The 25,623-nt window shown below is 42.1% G+C and overlaps 3 protein-coding genes and 1 non-coding gene across 5 annotated transcripts; 3 read left to right on the top strand and 1 right to left on the bottom strand.

Moving 5' to 3' along the window:
* The first annotated feature begins 106 nt into the window (after positions 1-106).
* LOC108013570 (uncharacterized) lies at positions 107-3,602 on the top strand. The gene is made up of 2 exons (XM_017079496.4): positions 107-1,241; positions 2,569-3,602. Exons 1-2 carry the CDS (start codon positions 246-248, stop codon positions 3,385-3,387), a joined length of 1,815 nt encoding a protein of 604 aa, XP_016934985.3. The 5' UTR covers positions 107-245; the 3' UTR covers positions 3,388-3,602.
* Positions 3,603-3,847: 245 nt separating this feature from the next.
* Positions 3,848-4,632, top strand: Vha16-5 (Vacuolar H[+] ATPase 16kD subunit 5). 2 transcript variants are annotated; one of them, XM_017075415.3, is made up of 2 exons: positions 3,848-3,944; positions 3,999-4,632. In XM_017075415.3, exon 2 carries the CDS (start codon positions 4,030-4,032, stop codon positions 4,603-4,605), a length of 576 nt encoding a protein of 191 aa, XP_016930904.1. In that variant the 5' UTR covers positions 3,848-3,944; positions 3,999-4,029; the 3' UTR covers positions 4,606-4,632. The 2 variants fall into 2 exon arrangements, with proteins under 2 accessions (XP_016930904.1, XP_070850498.1); XM_070994397.1 differs by having other exon boundaries at positions 3,852-3,944; positions 4,006-4,632.
* Positions 4,633-5,046: 414 nt separating this feature from the next.
* stc (nuclear transcription factor, X-box binding stc) lies at positions 5,047-9,875 on the top strand. Its single transcript, XM_017089630.4, has 5 exons — positions 5,047-5,776; positions 6,049-7,436; positions 7,837-8,910; positions 8,972-9,323; positions 9,382-9,875. The coding sequence occupies exons 1-5, from the start codon at positions 5,444-5,446 to the stop codon at positions 9,481-9,483; spliced, it is 3,249 nt and encodes a 1,082-aa protein (XP_016945119.2). The 5' UTR covers positions 5,047-5,443; the 3' UTR covers positions 9,484-9,875.
* Positions 9,876-25,161: 15,286 nt separating this feature from the next.
* TRNAL-UAA (transfer RNA leucine (anticodon UAA)) lies at positions 25,162-25,245 on the bottom strand. Its single transcript has one exon. It is a non-coding gene; the product is annotated as a tRNA-Leu (tRNA).
* Between the last annotated feature and the right edge of the window lie 378 nt (positions 25,246-25,623).

The raw sequence follows: 25,623 nt of genomic DNA on the forward strand, positions 1-25,623 counted from the left end.
AACTTGGTTAATTGGAGAGTCCCAGAGAGAGAGAGAGGGATCGGAAGAAACCTGTTTCTCGACCAATTAAATTCGAGAGCGGGAGCGCAAGTCTGGCTTTAGGCCCGGCCAAAAGACGATGACGGCCCACAGCAGCCGTGAGTCCAAGACATTTAGAGTTCCGACGCGTAACGCGACAGTTCCCCTGAGAAACCTCTCCGTAGATAACGAAAATACCCATCCAAATCGGTAGCTCCCAGCGGTCTATGAGTGATTCTTCGGCGCCGAGAAGAATGGGTTTCAAGCACGCCATGCTGCAGCGCAGTTACGATCTCTCGCCCTCGCCGGCACGCACTTCGCCCACCCACAATGGAGTCCAGAATTTGGGTGCTGGCCCCCAAATCCAACCGGTTCAGGTCACCGACTTTAGTATAAGTAAAATCCTGGGAAAGGATCGCAAACCAGCTCAGGATACGAGCACGAGTATACTGGATCTCTCCAAGAGTAGCAGTCTTAGTGTTAGGAGTCCTCCAGCTGGAGGAACTGGAACTGGACATGGAACTGGGTTAACCATGCCAACTCCCTATGGAGGCTACTCCATGTTGCCACCTGATCTGGTGGCCATGGCCAATGCCACCAAGTTCTATGCCCAGTTCTTCCCGCATTTACTACCCGCCTATGCGGCTGCTGCAGCGGCTGCAGGGTTGAGTACCCCACCCACGTCGCCCTATCAACAGCATCATCATCAGCAGCAGACTCTACCGAATCAGCAGAAACGCTTCTTTGCCCCCTATGTGATCAATGGACAGGCTCAGGCTCCCCAACAACCACTCATCCGGCCAAAGAGCACCGCCTGCACTCGACCAGATTGCCTGGAGTGCCTGGATTACTACCAAAGATTGCAGGCCGGAGGTGGCTACAAGCAGAGCACGCCCCTAATCTCGCCCGCCGCCTCCTCCATCAGCAGTTCCAGTGGTTCCGTGCGACCCGTCAGGGATCTGATCATGAGTGCCGCCGGAGGAGCCGCCGCCGGCACAAACATCTCACTGACCACCGTTACCAATCTGAGTCTAAGTTCAGTTCAGACTTCAGCCGTCGGAATGATGCCCAAATTGGCCGGAGGAGGACTTGTGACCACAGCCGTCGGCAGTAATAGTGGAGGAATCGGAGGTATTGCTGGCTATAATCCAACATCCCCCGAGGAGATCAGCTACAAGTGCAGGATTTGCGAGAAGGTCTTCGGATGCTCCGAAACTCTGCAGGTAAGATTCTTGTTTTAATAAATCAATAAATTCAGTTTTAACATAAAATATAAAAAAAGGCCTAAAAAAGGGTTGAGAAAAGTTTATTTAAAGTTCTAATTCATTAGTGATTAGCTTTAAAACATATTCACTAAATAAAGAAAAAATAACTAAAATAAATAAACAAATTTTAAAATTATATACTCAAGTACTTAGTTCCATTTGACTCTTCCGCAAATTAGTAGTTTAAAACTTACAACAAATAATTTTAAAGCATCAAAGAATAACTATAATCTTTTCGACACTTTTCTAAGCTGCTTCCTAATTGTTAGCGAACTACATTTTATGTATTTTATGTATTCATGATATTTTCTTGTAGGCTTATAAATTAGAAATTGAATTTAAATTCAAAGGTACCAACATTTAAGCTTTATGTACCTACAGACAAACATTTAGCAAAGACAAATGAGTTTTTTCCAACAAATTATGAATGACAAATTGATTATACTTAACCGTTTAACAACTGGTTTAAAGTATTTATCGCAATGTGAAACGAGATTATGGGAAAAGTGTAATGGATTACTGCCGATCTACATTGTTCACACCAGTTTAAGTATTATAAATGCCATTGCATTTAAACATTTTAAAAAACCAAATTGCTTTCAATCCAAAATGTATTGCAAGAACACCATTAACCTTTCATATAGCCGTACATCAAATGAAATATCGTTCACTCAGTCCTCAAAGTCAAAAGACACATGAGATCCTCCCAAAACGGGTTTCTAAGCCAACCGAGATACCATCTGGAATAGGGCGGGGCTTGAAAAACGGAGAAATAGAGATCCAATGGGAGGGCGGAGCTTCGAAGAGAAAGGTTTAATATCCGAATGGAGTGGGGAAGAGAGCAGCGGAGAATCGAGTGCCTTATGCAAATCATATCTTGAAAACGGTCCGCTCAAAATGGAGTCGGCCAAAAACAGAAGCCGGGCTTTAAACTGGTTTTACGCATGGGTGCAGCTACCAGATAAGTTAGACAGAGAGGGTCAAGCAAGCGAGAGGCATTCACAAAATGGCCACGAAGAGAAAGAACAACAACTTCAGTTGTCAACTCAGAAAATATATATATATATTAATATATTTATTAATTTTCTGAAAAATGTTTGCCAACCCTAAATAGTTCTAAAACGTATCAACTTTAAGTTTTTTTGAAATTCTCAGTTCAGTTTTAATAACCCTTCGAATCTTATTTTTATTAAAGCCAAGATTCAAACGTAAATATTTAATTCTCTGACCAACTTTACCAATTTATAAAAATAATTAATTTGTATTATTTTTTCTCATTTTCCAGGCTCACGAAAAGACGCACAAATCGCCACGATACGAGTGTGCGGATTGCGGAAAGGGCTTCTCGCAGCTGCGAAACTACAAGTATCACCTGTCCGTTCATCGGGGAACCAAGGAGTTTGCTGCTGAGTGTCCCGAATGCGGCAAGACGTTTAACGACAAGGGATATCTGAGTAGCCACCTGAAGATCCATCGGAATCGAAAGGAGTACGAGTGTCCATATTGCCCCAAGTCCTTCAACCAACGAGTTGCCTTCAATATGCACGTCCGAATTCACACTGGAGTAAAACCACACAAATGTAACGAGTGTGGCAAAAGGTTTTCTAGGAAAATGCTCCTAAAACAGCACATGAGAACTCACAGTGGGGAGAAACCCTATCAGTGCTCTGTGTGCGGAAAATCCTTTGCCGATCGCAGCAACATGACTCTGCACCATCGCCTCCATTCGGGAATCAAGCCCTTCAGCTGCCCCCTGTGCCCCAAGGCCTTCACCAAGAAGCACCACCTGAAAACTCACCTAAACTACCATACTGGTTGCAAACCCTATGTCTGTCCACATCCAAATTGCAATCAGGCCTTCACCCAGTCGAGCAATATGCGAACCCATGCCAAAAAGTGCCAGTACCGACCGTTGGATGGAGTTACATCCTCCGTACTTCCGGCTCCTGGAAAGGGTCCTCAACAGGTGCCTCCCTCCACTTTGGCTATGGCAATGGCCCCAACCTTCGCGATGCCACCACCACCTGGACCTCTATCTATGCCATCTGGACCCTCGCAACCGCCCACTCAGCAAACCCTTCTCAGCAACCTCAGAACATTCTGAACCGAAGGATCGTCTTCGAAATCCCCAAACAGTATCTACCAAAATCGTAGCACTTACCAAGCATAGTTCTTCCATTGTTGTTATTCATATTAGTTTTAATGTCAAAAATCTTAAGGCGAGGTATATTTAATAAAACTATTAGTAAAGAAAATATGTTTAAATAGTTAAAACCTTTATTTTTTTAAACAAAATATTTCATGTTCATATTTATTCATCGAATATGCTATTTGTCAATAACAATTAATCGAATTTGTTAAATATTTTAAAAGTCAATCTTGCCTTAACATTTATTTAGTAATAACTTAAGAATTTTTTATTATAAGTCAATAAATACACAAAAATACAAAGCATTAATTACTTATTGAAGGAGATTTATTTCTTTATCATTGTTTCAGATTTTTAGACATCAAATCATAGTTTACTGAAATAGTGAATAATTTTAATATTATTGTATGTATTTTCAATCTAGTAACCAATGGAATATAAGTAACGTCAGCCTTGAGAAGCAAAAATTTAGAATCGATTGAAGCAATATATATTAGAGCGTTCTCATTCAAGTAAATATAACTTATTTATTTTTATAACTTTTTGCAAAACTTTTTTTATTTAAGTTCGTAGTTTGCAGCACATAAAACTAAGAAAATGGAAGGTGTACCTTCAACGAAAAATGGAACGGGTTCTCTAGACCTGATGGGGCTCATTGAGGGCATGCAGCTAAAAGAATCAAGCGAGTCTGCTTTGACACTGGATCGCCATCCCCCTTACGCACCCTTCTATGGGGTGATGGGGGTCGTTTTTTCCAGTGTGCTGACTTCCGCTGGAGCGGCTTATGGAACTGCTGTTTCCGGAACCGGAATTGCAGCCACAGCCGTAATGCGTCCGGAATTGGTGATGAAGTCGATTATTCCCGTGATTATGGCGGGAATCATTGCCATCTATGGCCTGGTAGTGTCCGTTCTTCTCTCCGGCGAACTTGGACCTTCTCTCAAGTATTCGCTGCCCACTGGGTATGTTCACCTGGCCGCCGGTCTGTCCGTGGGATTCGCCGGACTGGCTGCCGGATATGCCGTGGGTGAGGTGGGCGACGTTGGGGTGCGACACATCGCCCAACAGCCACGCCTCTTCATCGGCATGATTCTTATCCTCATCTTCGCCGAGGTTCTGGGACTCTACGGCCTGATCATCGGTATATATTTGTACACGGTGAACATCAAATAATAAAAAGGTGTTTCATTTTAACTTGAAAAAAATCGATCACAAAATAAAAAGAATTGTTATTTTTTAGAATTAAGAATTATTTAAGACCATTATTTTATTTTCCCCAAAACTTCGTTTAAACGTAAAAGTAATCCAAACCATCTCAGTTAAACAAAAATTAAAACTTGAAAATGTAAATGCCAAATCACAATACCTTCTGTTTATGTGTCTTTTCAATATATTTGGCTTTGCAATTGAATAAATTTACTACGATGTGCATTTTAAACGTACATTTAATCTTAACGTTTTTTTGAATAATAGCCAATATTGCCAGATAGTTTTTATTGCTGGTTAACCGTAGCGGAGACACCATCCTGACATACCGGAGACACCATCCTGGCACTTATCGCTTATCGACATCAGACCATTGCCGTTAATCGATTTCAAGTGGTGCAGGCATCGATGTTTCTCTCGGTGTTTCTCCACCACTAGAAGAAATTTGTTAGCAATTATTAAATTTAAGCGAAAATACGCAGAAAGCGCCTTAAAACCAGTTAAGAAGTGCCCGCGCACACAGGCGGCGTGGCGACCAGTTGACCGGCAACAGGCTTCCGCCCAATCCGATCGATCAGAGCTTTCGGTTCGGTAAATTTCGCCATTGGGCTCAATTTCATCACTGCACACGTGTCTGGAGCTTTGCTGGCCATCGGACTACTCCTCCGTGGGTTGCGGTCAATCCCGGAGTTGAGCTGGGAAATGCCCAGCAGTCGGAGGCGGGCAAGCACAGACCGAGACCTCTCCGGCGGAAAAGTGAAGGCAGGACCAGCGCAAGGAGCAGCAGCTCAGCACCGGACTTCGCATGGCTGAGTACTGGCAACAATTGACCAATGGCGGCGGAGGAGCAGGACAGGGCAATGATTCACCTGCCCTGGCAGCCGCCTGCAATGGAGGTCACGAGGCGCCCGGAGTGGGTGGCCACAACAGCGCCCACGGCAACAACAACTATGTGAACTTCAATCAGTTCATAATGCAGCACAATTTGGGCGGAGGAGCGTCCCCCAATGCCGGAGGCACCATGCAACATCCTCTAGGCAGCAGTGCCAGCAACAGCAACTACTCCGTCGGCGGCGGAGGAGGAGCCTTCGGACTGAATCCACCAGCGGCAGCAACAAACTCCAACAACTTTGCGAATGTGAGTCATCGTGCTTTCATACATTTCAAATTGACAGGCGGGGCATTTATTAATTAAGACATTCCCTACCCTATGAGGTAGATTTAATCTTGATCATGCTCAATGGAAAATGAGATAAAGATAGATAGATAGTTTAAGTGATAGTCGTTCTTTTAAAATAGTGTTTGCTTGATTTTGTAGTTTAATGGTTTTAAATCGATAAATGTTTATGGTTGTTATTGTTATTATTTTTGTCATTATTCTAAGTAAAATATATCCCTTTTTTTCAACAGTTTTACTCGCAGCCCATATTCCCATCGTATCAAAATGGCGATGGCATCGCTAGCGCCGCCTTTACAAACAGCTATGAATCGGGCCATCCGAGCAGCAGCAGCAATTTTTCGAGTCTTTACACACCGTTTGGCATGAATCCGTTCGACTTCAGCGCTTCCAAGCTGCAGGCCTCGGCGCCCGAATTCGTGCCCAGTCTGGCCAAGCTGAGTCTGGATGAGACTCCGGCGGCCACGACAAACGGGAACAGCACTGCCAGCCAAGAGACTGCCATAAATGAGCCGAGACCTAGGACTCTGCAGGCCGAGGGAGCAGCTGAAAGAGGAGGCAACAACCACCGTTCGAACCACAACTACGAAAGGGAGCGGGACAGGGATTCGAGACCCGGAAGTACGCGTCAGCAGCGTCGCTCTGACTATCGCGACGAGCGGGAGGATCGAAGGGAGAGAGAGGACCGCTACGAGCGAAACGATCGCAGGAGGCCACAGAAGCAGCAACGCTACGACAATCATCGCAGCAACAAGCGCAGGGATGACTGGAATCGCAACAGGGATCGCATCAACGGTTTTCCTCGGGCCGTTGACGACTTGGACACGAGCAACGAGAGTGCCCAACCGTCACCCGAGAAGCAGTCGCAACAGCAGCAGATATCCCCACGCAGGGCTCCGCCGCCGCCAGCACCGGATAACGAGAAGCTATCGCAGCGGGAGAAACTGATTCGCGACATCGAACAGCGCCGACTGGAGTGCCTGGTGTGCGTGGAGGCGATCAAGGCGCATCAACCGACCTGGTCGTGCCAGAACTGTTACCACTTGCTCCACCTTAAGTGTACCATTACTTGGGCGAGCAGCTCCAAGTCCGATGTGGGATGGCGTTGTCCTGCTTGTCAGAATGTGCTGCAGGACCTGCCCCGGGAGTATCTCTGCTTCTGCGGAAAGCTGAAGAACCCGCCGGTGTCGCGAACCGAGTTGGCTCACAGTTGCGGCGAGGTCTGCTGCCGGATCGAGGGATGCAGCCACGCCTGCACTCTGCTCTGTCACCCGGGTCCCTGTCCGCCGTGCCAGGCCAACGTGGTGCGCAGCTGTGGCTGTGGACGCAGCTCCAAGACGATGCAGTGCGCCATGAAGGAGGAGCTTCTATGCGGCGAGATCTGTGACAAGCCGCTTAACTGTGGCGAGCATCGCTGCCAGGCGGAGTGCCACTCGGGCAAGTGCGCCGCGTGTCCCGAGCAGGTGGAGCAGCACTGCCACTGCGGCAAGCAGGAGCGCCAGGTGCAGTGCACGCGCGAGAGCCAGGATAAACGTAGCTATTCCTGCAAGGAGAGCTGCGGCAAGCCGCTACCCTGCGGCAATCACAAGTGCAAGGACTCCTGCCATGCGGGCAGCTGTAGGTGAGAATATACATATCGTTAAGAACCTTCTTTCCTTAAGTGCACTTATTTTGAATCGAAAAATGCATTATAATTGATACATCTTGTCTAAACTTAACAAAATTGGTAAATAAGGACTTCGTATATTTTTTAATGAAAATTGCAATGTTCGTAAAACTTTAAAAAAATCTAAATCTTTCCCTTTTTGCGCACAATATTCGTTTTTCTCGATTCCTCAGAAATGCGCATTAAACATGTCTCTAAAAATAACCAAAAAAAAAACACTCCTGACCTTGAGCACCAACTTTTATACCAGTCAATTGTATGCAAAAATATTCAAAGTTCATGCGGCTAGCTTTCTCTAACCCTTGCTTTTTGCGATAAAATAAAGTCCATTAAACTGATGACTCCTTTCTTTCAGACCCTGTAAGCTCAGTCCCGAGCAGATAACCAGTTGTCCTTGCGGCAAGATGCCAGTACCGGCTGCTCAGCGTTCCAGCTGCCTTGATCCCATCCCCACTTGCGAGGGCATCTGCTCCAGGACGCTACGCTGCGGAAAGCCGGCTCATCCGCATCAGTGCGGCAGCAAGTGCCACCTCGGCCAGTGTCCCCCGTGTCCCAAGCAGACGGCGGTGAAGTGTCGTTGCGGACACATGGACCAGATGATCAAATGCCGGCAGCTTTCCAGTCGGGCGGACGATGCCCGCTGCAAGCGTCGTTGCACCAAGAAGCGCAGCTGTGGCAAGCACAAGTGCAATGCTGAGTGCTGCATCGATATAGACCACGCTTGTCCGCTGCCCTGTAACCGAACCTTGAGTTGCGGCAAGCATAAGTGCGATCAGCCATGCCATCGTGGCAATTGTCCGCCATGCTACCGCAGCAGCTTCGAGGAGCTCTACTGCGAGTGTGGCGCTGAAGTGATCTATCCGCCGGTGCCATGCGGCACCAAGAAGCCAATTTGTAAGCGTCCTTGCTCGCGCTCCCATCCCTGCGAGCATCCGCCTCAACACAACTGCCATTCGGCGGCCACCTGTCCGCCCTGCATGATGTTCACCACGAAGTTCTGCCACGGAAACCACGAGCAGCGCAAGACCATTCCCTGTTCGCAGCCCAACTTCAGCTGCGGCCTGGCCTGTGGCAAGCCTTTGCCCTGTGGTCGCCACAAGTGCATCAAGCCATGCCACGAAGGCGCCTGTCAGTCAGCCGGCGAGATCTGCCGCCAGAGCTGCACTAAGCCGCGATCAAACTGTGGTCACAAGTGTGCGGCCGCTTGCCACGAGGGATCCTGTCCGGAGACGCCTTGCAAGGAGTTGGTGGAGGTGCAGTGCGAGTGCGGCCACCGGAAGCAGAGCCGCAGCTGCCAGGAGCTGGCCAGGGAGCACAGTCGCATAGCCACCGCTCAGCTGGCCTCATCCATGGCGGAAATGTCGCGCGGCAATTACATGGAGCTAAGCGAAATCTTGGCTCCCGCCAAAGCTAACAAGTCCAATAGAACGTGAGTTGTCTTGTTCCTTAATGATATATAGAATATGTTTACTGATATTATTTTCAACCAGTTTGGATTGCAACGATGAATGTCGTTTGCTGGAGAGAAATCGTCGTCTGGCTGTGGCCCTGTCCTCAGGAAATCCCGATACAAAGCAGAAAACCCTGACCAAGTACTCGGAATTCGTACGTGGCTTCGCAAAAAGAAACCCGGCGCTGACCAAGAGCGTTTACGAGACGCTGACTGATCTGGTGAAGCTGGCCAAGGAGAGCAAGCAGCGCTCGAGGAGCCACTCCTTCCCCACGATGAACCGCGAGAAGAGGCAGCTGGTGCACGAGCTGTGCGAGATATTTGGCATAGAGTCGGTCTCCTACGACAAGGAGCCCAATCGAAATGTCGTGGCTACGGCCCACAAGGAAAGGGTAAGTTCAACTCAATGAATCTTGTTCACATGTACTCATTTGGCTTATTTACACGCAGTGCTGGTTTCCTGCTACGAGCATCATGGAGGTGCTGGCACGCGAGTCCGGACAACGCCGGGTCCCAGTGCCCAGTAACAACGCCTGGGGCTTGAAGAAATAGAGCTGATATTTGTATACAGAGATATTCTATATGTTTAATCGTTGGCGCTGGAAAACAATACTTTAAAATAGATGCTGAGGGTGCAGAGGATGCAGAGGAAGGAGCCTGGATGAATCATTGATCGGATGCGCTGCGAAGGACAATACACCATTGCCGTTATCACGTATATTTTGTAAATTATAACGAATGTTAGTTGAACCCTAGAACGCTAAATGTTGAATACTGAATGGAGTGAACTGGATGCGCAGGCACAAATATGAAGAATGCTGTTAACCAATCTGTTGTACGATGAATTTATCCAAAATTGAAACCTTCTGACCATGTTGCATCTAATTAAATAAAAAGAAGTAGATCAGAGGGATAAATAAACGAGTAAATAGAGCAGAGGGCAATTAAGCGTTTAATTAAATGAAGGGCTTTGGATCATTTTCTAGGGTAGTATGAAAAATGCACATAGTTTTTTTTAAATTAAATGGTCTGTGATCAATCTAACATAATTACAAGTATCAATTGAACCGAACTCCTTACAATTTAAGTTATTTGAAAATTACATCCGGATATTGTAGCAAACAGCTTTCGTGAGATAGACAATTAATATTATATTGCATCAATTAGCTTTTAGCAGTTCAAAGTTAGTGCTGCAAGTCGCTATTATATAACGCTCGATGTTTTAAAAAATATTACTTATGAGGAGATAAGATCTAAGAAGTCTTACAATTTTAAATGATAATATAAAAAGAATATATAGGACATATAAAGTGGGTCTCGCTTCACCATTAGATGATTAAGATGGCAGAGCAGGGAAATTAACCCAAAACGAAGGTGCTCCAGGGATAACCACCTTCCCCGTAGTCGAGGAAACTAGAAAATACCCCCTAGAACTGCCCAGAAACCCAGCTCGTTTCCATCTCGTTTCGGGCTATGGGCACACGCTTCTAATTTGTTGCCATTGCCGTTGCCATTTTCACGAAAAACAATAAGCGGCGCCTGGGGAATAATGCCAAAATAAAGATGAAATGTTACGACAAGTCAGAGTGGCGGGGGATTCCCCGGGATCTGGATGCGAATGAGACGTACTCACGCACTCACCGGAACGCCATGGATGAGGATGCGGGCTGTGAAGGCAAAAGGCAAGTCGTATATGAATATAGACCTGACATAATGAGCAGCCTATAAGCGAAATGGCCCCTCAGCCTCTCAAGATGTGTGCGTAATTTGAATTTAGTCTGCCGGGGAGTTTATTAACAAATACAAAGAAATCCGGGCGGTGCGGGGGCTGAAATGAGCGAAAAAGAAAGAACGCCTTCGAGGAGAAACGGGCTCATAGGATGGGTATTCGGGGTCTTGGGTTCGGGGTAGGGGGAAAATAATTCCAGGGAGATTAAATTGTGGTTGGCATCTTCGGGCTGGGGCTTTTGGCCAAAAGCCCGCGAGATTTCCAAGGGGGAAAGAGTTCATTTTGGGTCAATTGTAACCACTGAAAGTGCGTGTGTGCGGTGGGGTTTTACGTTATATATAAAATGTGTGTAATTTTAATTATGTGTTATGGCAAGAAAAAAAAATAACACAAGCGGAATGGCAAATGTGTATGCATGTGCTATCATCGAATGATACTTGAGCTCTTCAGCATTCCTGCAATTACGAAATTAATGCAGTTATTTATTTTAAATTTAAATTTTAAACCAACACGAAATTTTTAATTGTTTGAAATTACTTTTTGCGGTTAGATAAGTGTGGATTTAAATTATTCCCGTAAGCCGACTTTGATGGGGTGTTTAAATATGGGCTGTTATCATTAGCTGTCAATTTTGAGTGGTAATGAAATAAAACCAATTAAATCGTTGTGGGTGTTGTCTACGATTGTGAGAATGTGAAAGGTTTAACATATTTAAATTACAAATTGCAGTGCATTTAATTGTACTTAATAAGAAATTGCCTCTGTAAGGGTATTGATTGCAAATTGATTTATGATATTTAACCGACCTCAAGATTAATATTTGCTTGTATAATTATAATTAGGGCACATTCGAAACATGAAACATAAATGCATAATTCACTTGCAATTATTTATGGTCTGTGGCAAAAGCTTCTCGTTTTTCTCCGGATTATTATTGAGAAAGTAATGTTTGGGTTGCCCACAAGTAATCTCCCATTCAGGCACTCCTCCGATATGAACTTTGGCATTTTCGCAAGCCCAAAAAATAGTTACTTGACAAACATTTGATGCTCATTTGCGACATTTGTCCTGGACGAACTTTCATACATCTATGCATATAACATATGCAGTGGCAGGTAATACGAAAGCTGTCCTTAAAATATTCATTAAGTCTGAGTGCAGTGGCTGAAATTATGCCTGCGTGTGGCCCCTGGCATAGTATATACACCTCTCTGGCCCCCCTAAAGAATGTCCTGCGTCCTGCGAGCACGTGACCCCGAGCGAAAAAGACTGGGGCGACCGCAGAATTCATTTCTAGAGGGCTAGAGAACTGAAACGATGGGTGCGGAGAGCTGGGCCGGCGAGTCGCTTTCAATTTGCGCATTTTGGCATTTTTAAAAATGCATTAAAGGAGCAGCCTCATCCTCAGACCCCATCAAGGAGCACAAATAACGTGCCCAAAAAGATCTGCAGACAGCACAGCGAGCAGGCGAAAAGAAAAAGTTGCGATGAAAGCGCGAAAATTACTTCCTAAATAGCCGCCTGACTGCCTGCCAAGACTTCTCGGCAAAAGGCGGCTCTTAGGAGGGGGAATTTCGGAGAAAATGGCCTCCCAGCCGACGACGACGACGACGACCATGTCCTGGGCTCAATAAAGGAGTCACAGGCACACTAGCACACATAGGTACGCTATGCAAAAGGGCAGGGAGTTGGGGGCCAGGAGCCAGGAGACAGGACCTAGGAGACAGGAGACAGGAAGAGGTCACAGGCAGACTCGAATTCAAATTGCAAATTCGCCGCAGATTTTTTATGCACTTTTCCCTAGCCAAAATTAAGCCAAGCGAACGCTGCGCTCCGGAACGATTTCCAGACGGGTTCCAAGACCAGGAACAGGACTACAGCCAAGGGCAGGATCGGGACGAGGACCAGGACGAGGATGAGGCCGAGCAAGAGGACGACATTGCTGACGTTTTGACAGCGAAATAAAAAAAGAAATAGACTGCAACAGGAATGGTAATGGAGGGCGGGAGTTCGAGGCAGGGAGGCCCAACTGAATGCAAATATTATCGTGTGTTGAATCTTACTGATATATCATTATCAAACCAATATATCATTTAAAAAACCAACCAATAATATTTCCCAGTGCCTGTGAATTGCAGGAAAAAGGGAAAAATCCCCTTGAACGAGTACGACGACGAGTCTCGTCTTTCTATAAGACCTTTTCTATAGCGAAAAGGTGACAAACTGGTCGAGCCACTTGTGAGTGGTGGGGGAGTGGGTACGGCGAAGGCCCTGCAGAGATATTACCCCCAAAACCCAAACCTAAGCCCAACCCCAACCCACCGCCTATCTGTCGCTGCTACCGCTACCCACTTTAGACTCCCTTCCGCCTTCCAACTAAATGCATTTCGGTTTTTATTCATATTTTATTCAAATGTGGCAACCAAAATGGCACAAACACTGCGCAGTTATTTATGTAATTCGTTCTTTTTTCCTGCTGCCATCCTTGTTGCACCAGAGATGCAATAGGAGAACTTGGAAATGAACCAAATATGAAGTACGTAAATTTTTCCAGCAGGAAAAGACAATTTGGTGGGTCACCAAACCGATTCCTGTCATTATTGTGGGTCTTTTTTGAATTTGGAATTCAAGGTAAATCGATATTTTGTACCAAGAAGAAATAGATTTATGGGTTGATTTTATATACCCTTGTATAAGACTGTTTAGGGATATGGTTAATGTACTAACAACTTTAAAATAAAGTATATTCTTATATAAAAATATAGAAAATGAATGCTTGGAAAATAATACAATGTCTTAAATTTGGCTTAAGAGCAACGAAAATATTCTTTTTATAACACATTATTACTAACTATATTTTGAGATATAGTAAGATATCTTAAAATACACTTGAGTCACTTAAAATACACTAAATTTTAATATCAAAACAAATTTAATAGTGTAGCAACTGAACTAGTTTTTTATTAGCCAGACAAATAGCATATCTAAGATCTAATTGTGATTTTTTGATTACCTTCAAAATGTCCTGTAAAGAGGAGTACTCTGTTGGCATTTCTAAAATGTCTCCTAGTTATGTAAGTACTTATTTCTTGATTATTTAAGCGAAAGGGCAGGGGGCAGATGGAATTTTATAATTCCCATTGTTCAAGGCTGTGGGGTCGTTCTGATGGGTTGCTTATAAATAAAGCCACGAGACATCAGCTTGCCATGAATTGCATTTTCGCTCATCTGTTTCTCCACTGGTTCTGCTCTTTTTTCCGACCAATATTCCGTAGCTGCCTCGCCTGACGAAGCCTTTGCCTTTTTGCCATAAACTTGTCATCATTTTAATATTGGCAGCTTATAAAGCCACGATAGATGGGAGGTGGAAAGCTGGATGGGTGGGTTCTTCAGACCCGATTCGAACCGTAGAAAATGGAAGCGGAGCGGGACGTCGACCCAAAGCCAATGTCAAGCCAAGTCAAGACAAGCCAACTCAGCAGCGGATTATCTGCGACAGGAGCATGGAGAGCGTCGACACGGCTGGTGGGTGGTGGAAGGTCACAGGATGTGGATGGGGGGTTGGCCTTACAGGACCCAGGCCCCAGAACAGGTCTATCTAGCCAGCTAGCTAGTTTGTGTGTTGCAGAAATTCACTGTAAAATACAATTTCCCGCTTTTATAGCTCATTTCCAACAACATTTGCTTAGCCGCCGTCACCAGCATCGTCTATGGGAAAACAATTTTTATTGCATTTCACTGGCAATAAGGAAAATGAGCGGCGAGGAAAAGTCAGAGGTGGTCGGGGCTGCACGGTGGGTTGCCTAAGAGATGAATGGCGAATGTCGAACGGTGTGGGAGTAAGTAAATATTACTTCCTTTCCCTTCACTTCCTCCCCCATCTGCTTACTCTTTTTTTAAACACTTGGCATTAAGTGCAACAGCTGGGAACGGGAAACGGTGGCCAGTCAGCCAGCGTTTCCTGCGTTAGTTGTGCGCTCCAAGATTCAATTATAATGCAATAAAGCGCGAATCAGAGCTACAATAAAAATAACAAAAATGAGCTGCTCTAAAGGGACGCGAACGCACTCCCTGCAAAATAACCCACGGATAGCAAACGAGGATACAGTAGTGCATACATACAGCAGGAGATTCAGGGGTCCTTCGACCCACCGTTCATATGCAAGTCGATATCGGGGGGTGTTCCAGATAATGCAGTTGGAAAATGCTTGTATTACGAAATATTTCCATATTCCTTTCAATCAAAAATCAGTAATAAGTAATTAAGGAATGCAAATTTAAAAAAGGCATGTGGAACTTATTGGAGAATCAATTATAAGAACTTTTGTCCCTTCAAAACTTCAATTTATTATAATACTTTTTGAATCAAGGCATACAACAGCAAATTCTTATACCTTGTTTATGGACTTTTACAATATTAAAATATTTTTAAAATTAATAAGTTTTATCTTTAAGTTGTAAATAAGAACAAGAATAATTATATTTCATTTTTAAATGATAACATTATCTTTCTTAAATTTCTTTGCAAACCTAATCTTAAAAAATAATTAGGTTCATAAACTTTGTATATCTGTTGTTCAAACTTAATTAAAATCCCATCGGCAAATTTTCAAAGCGCACTCAAGTCAGAAATAAATGGGAAATGAACAACAGAATAGGAAAATTGATAAAACGAAGACTCCAAGCGATTTCTAGCTTCGGGTGGGAAATTCCAGGGAATCGCTTTTCTGGAACGTGCTTGGAATATGCAACAGAGGAAAAACCGGGACTGGGAAGATAACCATCCACTACAATCGAGTGGGAGTTGATGGGTTGGGTTGGCTAAGTGCTTAAGTGTTCTAATGTTGTTCCCGTTCTCTTTCATCTACTTCCCACCCACTTGAGTTGCAATTTGCAAGGCGCCCAGCTTTCCATGTAATTTTCCCCTCCAAAAGAATCCCAGCCTCATTTTAATGTAATTATTGTTGCTGTCTGGCGCTTATTATGAAAATTATCAACTTGTTGTTACACCACCAGAAACAAACTTTAAAATGGGAAAACCAAAACAGACTTAATGCCAAAAATGTTCCACTAAAAACAATCAACTGATGAAAGAATTCGGAAGAAAATATATGCCACGAAGTTGACTTGGGGCACTTTAATTATCCAGCAAAGCCAACAAAATGCTAAACAGCAACGGTAACAATAATGCCCCACAGAATTCAATTAAAAATGGAATCCCCGGAAATTCCTTGTAGTCGCCCAAAATGTTGAAAAGCCATATTGTCAAAATATAAAATGGAAAAACAAAAAAACAAAAAAAAGGAATGGAAAATTGTTCAACTCACGAAGGTGGCTGGCGAAACATGTGGCCAATAAATTTTGCCAAGACCGGGCCTAAAAAAAGAATCAACAAAATACAGGAAAGCCCGGGGAAAAGAGAAGACAAATCTGCTCCCCCGTAATCCCAACTTAAGTATGTAAATTGCCGCACGTTCATTTTTTGATTTTCCAGCATGAAATCAGTATAATCTGTTTTGCAGACCTCCCGATTCCCGCTCACCTCTCAGCTGACCAGTTGGGGAAAGTCAACGTTGTCGCTGAGAGCAAAATCAACTGGCCCAGTACCATACACAATAAAAAAGTACTTAGATTATATAATATAATACATTTTTACCCCTTTTGAAATATATCATATTCAATTAGTGCCGCATAAATTACCAAGGTTAGAAAATTAATTATACCAAGGGATAATAAAACATTATTACAACATAAACGTTTAAATATTTTATTCTATCTATGATTTATGCACCTGGTATACAAGAAATCGAAGGATTTAGATTAAGAAGTGAATATATGGAAGTAATACATAAATATTCTTTGTATCAGGTAATACCAGAGTTGTCCTTTAGAGCAAAATCAACTGGCCCAGTACCAGTAAAAAGTATTTATGTTAATGGGTGATTATACATTTTTTTAGTTCATTTGTAATTTATCATATTCTACAAGGGCCTCATAAATTTTCAAGATTACATAATTAATTAAACAAAAATACAATGAAACATTATTACAGCAAAACCATTTAAATCTATTAGTCTGACTATGATTTATGTATGTAAAAAATCAAGGTATCGAGATTTCATTCGGAAATTAGCAAAAATAATAGATACCACATTTAAAATCTTTTTTATGGATCTATTTGGAAAATGCCAAGATATTGAGTCTACTTCTGTGCAATATTATGTACCTAAAGCCATGCTAGTTTTTTCAGCACAGTAGTATATTTAATCAGCTAGATTTATCAAGAACTTGTCTGCCTTTTCAGTTAATTTAACCAAGTTAACGCGTTTTTTTGTGTGCAGTCCCAGCAGCCCCAGCAGTCCCGATGTCCTTTGGTCCTGCTGTCCTGCCCAGGAGCGCTGATTAACGCACTCGAGCGCAATCTGCCTCACTTCACTTTTATGTAAACACAAAACAGAAATATAAAGGCATGAAGCAAAAATAAAATAGAGCTCGTGGCCCTCCAACTGTCTGCCTTTCTTTCGGGCCTATCTAGATGGCAGCGTGAAAATTCTGCCTGCCGGTGGAAAAACAGAGCCCCCTTTTCCTCTTTTCCTCGCCCCTGTTCGACTGTCTGCCTTTTCACATTAAAGGTAATTTTCATATTTCTGCAAATGGCAGCCAGACTCAATCTCTCCGACTGTTCTGTTCGGTTCTGTTTGTTCTGGCTCGTTCTTCTTTTGCCCTGGCACACGGGCAATTCAATCATTTAAATTCAAAAATACACATAAATATATATAATTTATATGCATGTACATAAGTAAAAATAAAAAGGAAAGGTGGGCTGGGTCGCCAGGTAGCTGGAATATATTGCCAGCATAAGCCAACGACCGCCGTTTCAGTGCGGAAAGTGAAATAGGTGAAACAGGACGAGTATGAAAAGCTTATCGAAGAGGTGATGAAATGCCTGATACTCTTGTTATTTTCCCCGAACCCATTGATGTTGGGGTAGCTCTGCTCACTTGGAAAAGAGTCGGGGAAATTGTTGGCATTTGAAGTGAACTTATGGGTTTAATTGGCCATATTCTATACATGTATGTAAGTGGGTACGTGGGTCCTTGATGCCATGTTTAATTATATTAAGATTGTAAGGACCCCTACTTATGTAATGGTAACATTATTATTGACATGGATTTTAAACTTTCTCGAGAGCGGTGTTTTATTGTATAGGGATTTTTTATTTAAGTTCAAGATTTGTATAGGAAGGTAATTTAATTCTATGATTTATTAAAACAAAGTGTTCAAAGGTAATGGTTATCTTTAAGTTTGATACTCTATAAGTAAGCTTTGAATTAAGATGAAATGTTATATATTAGTAATATATAGTAAGTAGTAATACTTAGATAATTCTCTTAGATACACTGCAAAAAATTTAGAATTAATTTTCTGGTATATTATAAAATGTAATGTGAATAAGAAGAGTATTCTTAATTTTGTATTATTATTTACTTATAAAAGTTGAGTATATTGATGACACTTACGTCTTACTAAGATGATACTACCCATTCCACCACACAGAGCATCAGAAAAGCAACTAAAAAATCTTTAGAAAAATGGAAATGTTTTTTAAGCTGAAGCAGCTAAAGTGGCGCAGCAAAAAATATTTATTACTTTCTCCCGACTGCATGCACTGGCTATGTGTGTCTGTGGGTGTGTGCCTAGTGGGAGATTGTTTGCCCTCAAGGTGAAAATATGCTAAGTAACAAATAAAAGCAGGATCTCTATCGGAGCCGCCCTTTCAGACCCCTGCCTTTCCCCAGCCTTTCTCCGGCCTTTCCGCTGCCTCCCCCATTCCTTTAACCCCCATTTGGGGCTGCAAATGTTGCAAACGAGTCGACGCCGAGTCTTTGGCTTTTTACATATTTTTGAGGTTTTCCAAAACCAGCACGGCAAGGACTGGGCGGGGGAAAATCGAGAAAGATGAACGGCCAAAGGAAAAGCCGAAAGCAGAGCTTGTAAACAAATTAAGAGATTGCTTTTGGGCAGGCGACCGTCAAAAGCGTTAAGCTTGAAGGCCGAACAAATGGCCAGAACAGAGCAGAAGAGCCGGTGGAACAGACCGGTTGGAGGCGTTACAAGTTTACTAAAGATTTGAAAGGGGCGTTTCTAATCAAATCAGTTTGGCTGCATCCAATAAATTTTCCAGCTGAGAGCAGAAAAAATATATAAGCAAATGAAAACACTTTGCGGTTGATGGAACGACTTCTTGTATTTCGAAATATTTGTTTACAAGTTTCGCTTATTTATCCCAACCAAGGAATAGATTGAATAGACACAACCTAAATTCGCCTGAGGCAATGGAATATTTGCATAGTTCTCTCGACGTTCTTTTCGCCCCTCGCCACAATCTTTGTTAGATAATCTTGGCCTAGTATTGTTTTAAGAGGTTCTGAACATTTACTCAAAAATAACATTAGCTTTCCGCGGAAAACATCTGGCATTTGGGTGGATATCATAGCTTAAATAACCTACTATTTTAATATTAAATTCTTACTAAAACTGCTTTCATCTTTATTAGCTTCCAATGAAAAACATCTGGCATTCAGATGGATCTCGTAGCTTTAAAAACGTACTATTTTAATATTAAATTCTAACTCGAATTGCTTTCATCTTTATGAATAAGATCAAAATTAAATAATATTTTTTCTGTCCCTAGAGATTTATATTTAATGAAAACAACTATTTTGAGTACAAACAATATTCATAACATGGCTTGGGAAAATTATAATTAAATGTGACTCGCCAGCAAGTTTTCGAGATGGGCTGCAGTTCAAAAGTTGAGAAAGTGGCGCCGCTCGCGGAATAGTTTTCTAATTAACTGTGAACTATGCGTTGCGAACTGAGCAACCAAAAAGTGAGATGGAGATGGCAATAGAGATAGGGATGGGAATGGAGAAAGGAACAATATAGAGCAGGTGGGAAGAAAGCGAAGTCGGTGAGATAAACCGTGAAATCTCATGAATTAACTGAGCCAACTTTTGACTCCGAGCTGCGAAAGAAACAAATAGAGAAGTGAAAACTATTTGGAGACAAAAGACAATTGCAGCAGAGTCCCATTGGGATCGGGGAATGGGAATGTGAATGGGAAGGGGTTTTGGAATGGGGTGTGGATATGGGTGGTGAAACGGTTTAGCCAGGACGGAAAGCGAAACGTCGCCAGCAAACAACTTCGAGAGCGAGGCTTTCCCTCCATTGTTACCGCCATTGTACCGGAAATGCCGCACAAATGAGAAGTGGAAGGAAGTTGACAAGCCAGCGGGCTACGGCAGGAAGGGGTTGGGAAGGGGTTCGGGAAGGTGGTGAAGGGAGAGAAGGTAGAGAAGGGGTTCGAGCCCTGCCAAGTGTGAAGGCAGTTGACTGCAGGGCAACTGCAATGTGCAACAGCAACTTGCAACACCAATGGGCAACAGCAACGGCAACAGCAACAGCAACGTGAGAGGCGTCAACAAGGAGTCCCGTACACATGACAGGTCGGAGGAGCGACTGCGGATGCGGGATGTCTGGGGTTAAAGGCGCTGGGAGATGGGAGATGGCGCCGGCGTCGCTGGGGTCACTCCTCTAATTAGCTGCCGTAATGGTGTGTCAACAAGGAGGAAGGAGGAAGCAGCTAAGGGTGACAGCCCAAGCTGCAGCCTGCACCAGCAGCAGCCTCAACTGGGGTCCCTAAGACAACAGTAGTGCTTGTTTGGTCCTGTACAAACTAAGCAGTCTCCTGCAACTATAACTATACCACTGCTGCCACTGCCGCCAACTGCTGCCACCAGAGCCCAAGAAAGTGCAAAGGATGGCGAAAAGGACCTGGTCACGTGGGACAGGACAGGACGACAACCCGACGGAGATGAGATGAACCAAAGTAAATGCCGGGCTGAGAGTGCAGCCAAGTCTCTTAACCCATTTAGCCCAGACGGAACAGAACAGAACGGAACAGAGCTCTGAAATGTGGCATTTGAAAGGACTGCAGATGTTCCCCCTCGAATTTCTTTCAATCACTGGCATTGGCTCTCAGCGCATATAAATAGTTAACTTGCATTCTGAGAACACTTCTTCGGGAGTGGGCCAACAGATCTGAGTTACACAACAATTGGTTATATAAGTTAATGCAATGCTTCAAATTAATTGGGTTCTTGCTTGATAATAATATGCATTTATTGCATTCGAAACAAGGAAACTCTTTGAGAATTTTGGTGCACAAACATAAGGTGACTAAGATAAGGTATAAAATAAGCCTGTCAATTCGATCGTTAATTTAGTTCTAATTTATAATCGGTTTTCTACAAGGTTTTTTATGGAACAATACAATATTTTTCTATATTCATGCACTTATGAATAACTCTATCACAAGCTTATCACATTTTCAACTGGTGACTGGTACTATATAAATTTAGACTGATACTGATAGCATTGCATTTCTTGTTAAAAGTGCTGTATTGAGGGTATATAAAGAGCTACAATATAATTGAAGCTATCTCATTCAATAAAATTAGTAAAGCTACATAATCAATAAAACCTGAGACATGAGGGGTAAGTTTTTTTTATAAAAAAAATTCTTGCTTTGTAATATTTATTATTTATTTTATAGTACTTCTTTTATTGAGCTGTTTGTTCATTTTCGCTTTCGCACATGGATTACCACCTGGAATCAATACAGTTGTAGCTGGAAGAAAACTACACAAATTATTGACTCCATGCAATCCCAACCAAGCTCCAAATACTTTTAACTATGGATCAAGCTATGAATGTTCGAGGAAATGTTCAGGACATTGTGCAACTTGTCATTCGACATGTGTTTTTGGAAACCGATGTGATTGCGGAACAGATACTTATTGTATAGTCGATGATAATTTATTTGGTGTGGAACCGGGACAGCCGCTGCGACAAAAATGCTACCACGTTTCCGATTTCATTTATCGCAATTAAAAATATAGTTTAAGCTATTTTATAAATTTTGGGAAATGTAAATAAATAAAGAACGAAATATAAAAGCAAATGTGGGTAATTGGTTTTGTTGAACTTATTATTGGCTCCAATGATACAAAAATAAAGTTTAGCAGAACAAAAAATCAGAAAGTAAAATTCAAAGCCAACCCGCTGAGTTTAAATCATTTTAGCTTCAACCATGTCGTTCCCTCCTCGTGTTTAGTACCTAGCATTAGGGATTCCAGAAATCATCCAAGCAAAATCTGTGCCAAGCATTCAACGTCTTTTCTACCGGCAAACGGCCGAATCTTGGCCCAATTCTAATTTGGCTGACTTTTAAAATTTTTCCCTTTGCCCGACACAAATAATTGGCGCATAATGAGCATAACTTAAAGGAAATTACGAGTTGGGAGCGTGTGCTTCGAACCCTGAGCAGAGGGCGGAGTGGGCGTGCCCTTGGGGCTGGGTTGGTTGGTAGGATTGGAGGGTGGGGGTTGGGATCCGACCCCCACGACCCCTCTGCACACTGGACTTGTGCATATTTCAAAGCAAACTTTAGAAAATATGTCCCGGCGCCGGTTTCTGCAGCTCTGCGGTTTCATTTTTTTGCCATTTCTTCAGCTCTCTTTTTAAGCTCCACCAACGTTTTTCTTTAATTATTCAAAAGATAATTACACTAAAAAATTGTTTGTCGCTAACTGGCTGCCAGCAGCCCAATCCCAAGTTACTGGGCCAAATCTATAGACTCGCGTTGCCATCTCCAAGGCAAGGAAAACTTTGAGTTTTTATGTTTTTTTTCCAGCTGGAAGGGGAGCGAAACTGTCTGCTAAAAATGTTATTTTTATTTTTACTTCTTCTCATAATTGCCAGCCAAGTAAACTGAGCATATATACCAACGAACGAGCAACCGGAAGCGAGCGGAAAGTTAAAGGAAACACAGCCCAGATACGAAACACAAGCGGTTTGGCACATAAGAAGATAGCCCAGATACAGATACAGATACGGATACAGATGGGGAATGGGAACTGGATGGCACATATGCCATCTTTCAGGAGGTGGAAGAGTACAGCCGGAGTTAAAAAGGAGAGAAGAGATGCAAATCGGACGACGCCTGGAAGTCTGCCAGATCCATCCCACTTTTTAAAAGTGTCTCGATTGCTTTTTGTTTTATTTTTCAGCCTTGCCATCCTTTTTTGGTTGGCTTAATTAATTAAATTTATTTTAAGTGATGCAATAAAACGAGGCGAGCTGGAGATATATCAGTATGGATTTATGCAACTTTATCGAAAAGACTCTATCTTGATTAAACGAAATACTTGTGCAGCGACTGACACTTTTCATTGAAGTTATACGATTGATATTTAAATCTTACAGATAAATGGTTTAACAAAGTTTAGGGCTTATACAATTAAAAGTGAAGCAGATAAATTAAGTGAAATATTTATTTCTGTAAAAGCATGCATCTATTTAATCAATATTTAAATCTACCCTCGAATCGCTATTGATTTTTGCACTTTATCTCTTTCTTTATTAAAAGAAATATTTGTGCAAGGACTGACACGTTCAATTTAATTGATATATACTTGATATTTATTTATCTTAGGGAAATGGGATAACAGAGGTCAGAGTTTTACGCTTAGCCATTTTAAGTAATGCATTTTATTAATTAAAATTGGAGCGGATAATTTAACTTAAGCATTTACCTCTGTAAAAGCCTGAATGTTTTTATTGAATATTTAAATCTACCATGGAAAGCAGAATAGCTATTGATTTTTGCACTTTATCTTTTTCTTTATTAAAATAAGAATTTGTGCAAGGACTGTCACTTTCGTTTTAGTTGATTTATTTAGTAGAAATAGGTTATCAGAGGTTAGAGGTCTAGGTTTAGCCACATTTAAGTAAGTTTTTTATTGATTAAAAGTGGAGCAGATAAATTAACTGAAATGTTTACCCCAGTAAAGGCATGCATGTATTTAATCAATATTTAAATCTACCATCTACGGAATGCACATATGGTTTTATGGCTGTCTGGGCTGCCTACGTAAAAGGCATCTGTATTGACCATTTCGATTTGGCCCACTCAATGTGCATTTAAGCATCTGGCCAACCACAGGCAGTTGGGCTCTGTCCGTCGATGCAGGTCGAGAAAGAGTTCGATAATTATCGGGACATATTTAATAATAACAAATAATAATAAAGGACCCACAGACAGTCCGTTGCAATTTGGTGTGGTCCCCCATATAAATATATGCGCTTTATACATTTATTCATATATCTCTTAAAACTTTTTATAAATAAATGTGAAACGCGCATAATTGCCAGAAATTAACGTGACCGTACAATCAATATTTATCGTCTCTCCATATATGCAGGGCTTTCATATACAAATATATGTGAACTTTATGGGTTTATGGGCCGTGTGTAGTAATTTGCCTTGCGCTGCGTTGGCATTTTAATTTAAATTCAAGTTGGTAACTGCAAAAGTGCTCAATATTTTTTTTGCCCTGTTCGTTTGTTGATTTTGTCCATCAACATACAAAAATGGCACGCAAATTATGAACCGCAAATGTGCGTGCCAGTGCAAATGGTAAAGTTTGGGCTGGGGTTTTTTTTTCTTTATTGGGGGCAGTAAGGCGCCCAGTGGGCGTGGCAATTGAAAGAGCCGAGCCAAACTGCATGGCACATTTGCATGTCCAACAGCTGACGAGTCTGGCCGAGAGTTCACTGCCACACAACGGCCACACATCTATTTTTAATGGACATATTTTCATATGCAGGGCAATTTTTATTCGACCGCCCCACTCATTTTTGCCAACTTTTTTGCCGTGTGGGGAAAACAACAGAGGGGAAAAAAGAACGATGATGAAATTTATTTACGCAAACATTGCGGAGCTTATCTATGGTCATGGTTGGTTTAATGGCAGGGAAATGGTCGCGGCTTGATGATTTTTTTATTGACGTCCATGTCGAGGTCGCGATTCGTTGAGCTTTGTCAAGTTGGCCGGGGAATGTTTTTGGCAATGTCAAATAGGATCTAAAACTGTTTATTAAAAAAGGGAATTACTCTCTCTGTCATTACGAGAAGTAAATTATGAACAATGCATTTCAATAATTACACATGTGTGTAATTAATAAAATATACTCAAGTATACCAATGCAATATACCCTTCTGGAGCTGTTCTTTGTTGATTAAGCATCCAATTAATTGGTAGTGAAATATGAGAAACTACATTCGTTAAAGCTTTAAATGTAATTTCAATTAATGTGAATATATACTCTCTTAGGGAATATTAGCGATATCAAAGATATATTAACAAAAAAATAAAATATTACAAGCATATATAAAATTCCTTTTTTTAACCATATGTAAAAGATGTATATTAACAAAAAAATAAAATATTAAAAATATTGTGTTGCTTATAGCTAGTTATATTGCGCGATAATATTTTTAATAATTATAAATTATTATTAATAATCACTTAATTATTCTGCGACTATGTTTCTCATTGTTAATAAAAAAAGTTAAAAAATTAACATGTTCCCTTTGCCAGGTGTGGGGTTCGAACCCACGCTCTCTCTCGAGAACCAGAGCTTAAATCTGGCGCCTTAGACCGCTCGGCCAACCTGGCTGTGCGAAACGTGTCACCCAAAGTAGCATTTGTACGCAGGAAAAATAAAACATAAAATCGTTTAAGACCTTACAACACTAGATTGATTTTTGACTAACTGAATGGATTTTTTTTAAAAGGTCATGACAAGAATACTTTAATATATAAATTCACCAAATTTAAAGCTGTTGCCATGCATTTAAGGCCTTTAAAGGAGCATAGAGCCTTTACATTTTCCGATTTTAATATACATTCGCCTCTATTTGATTACTATTTTAGTTGCAAAGTTTTTTATACAACGTTTAATACAATACAAAGAGGATCTGGGCGTCCACCGAGCTGAGCAGCTCGGGCACGACAGCAAACACAATCCACAAATGGAAGTTGAATCAAATTACC

Source organism: Drosophila suzukii, chromosome 2L (genome assembly GCF_043229965.1).
Source record: "Drosophila suzukii chromosome 2L, CBGP_Dsuzu_IsoJpt1.0, whole genome shotgun sequence".
Taxonomy (NCBI): domain Eukaryota; kingdom Metazoa; phylum Arthropoda; class Insecta; order Diptera; family Drosophilidae; genus Drosophila; species Drosophila suzukii.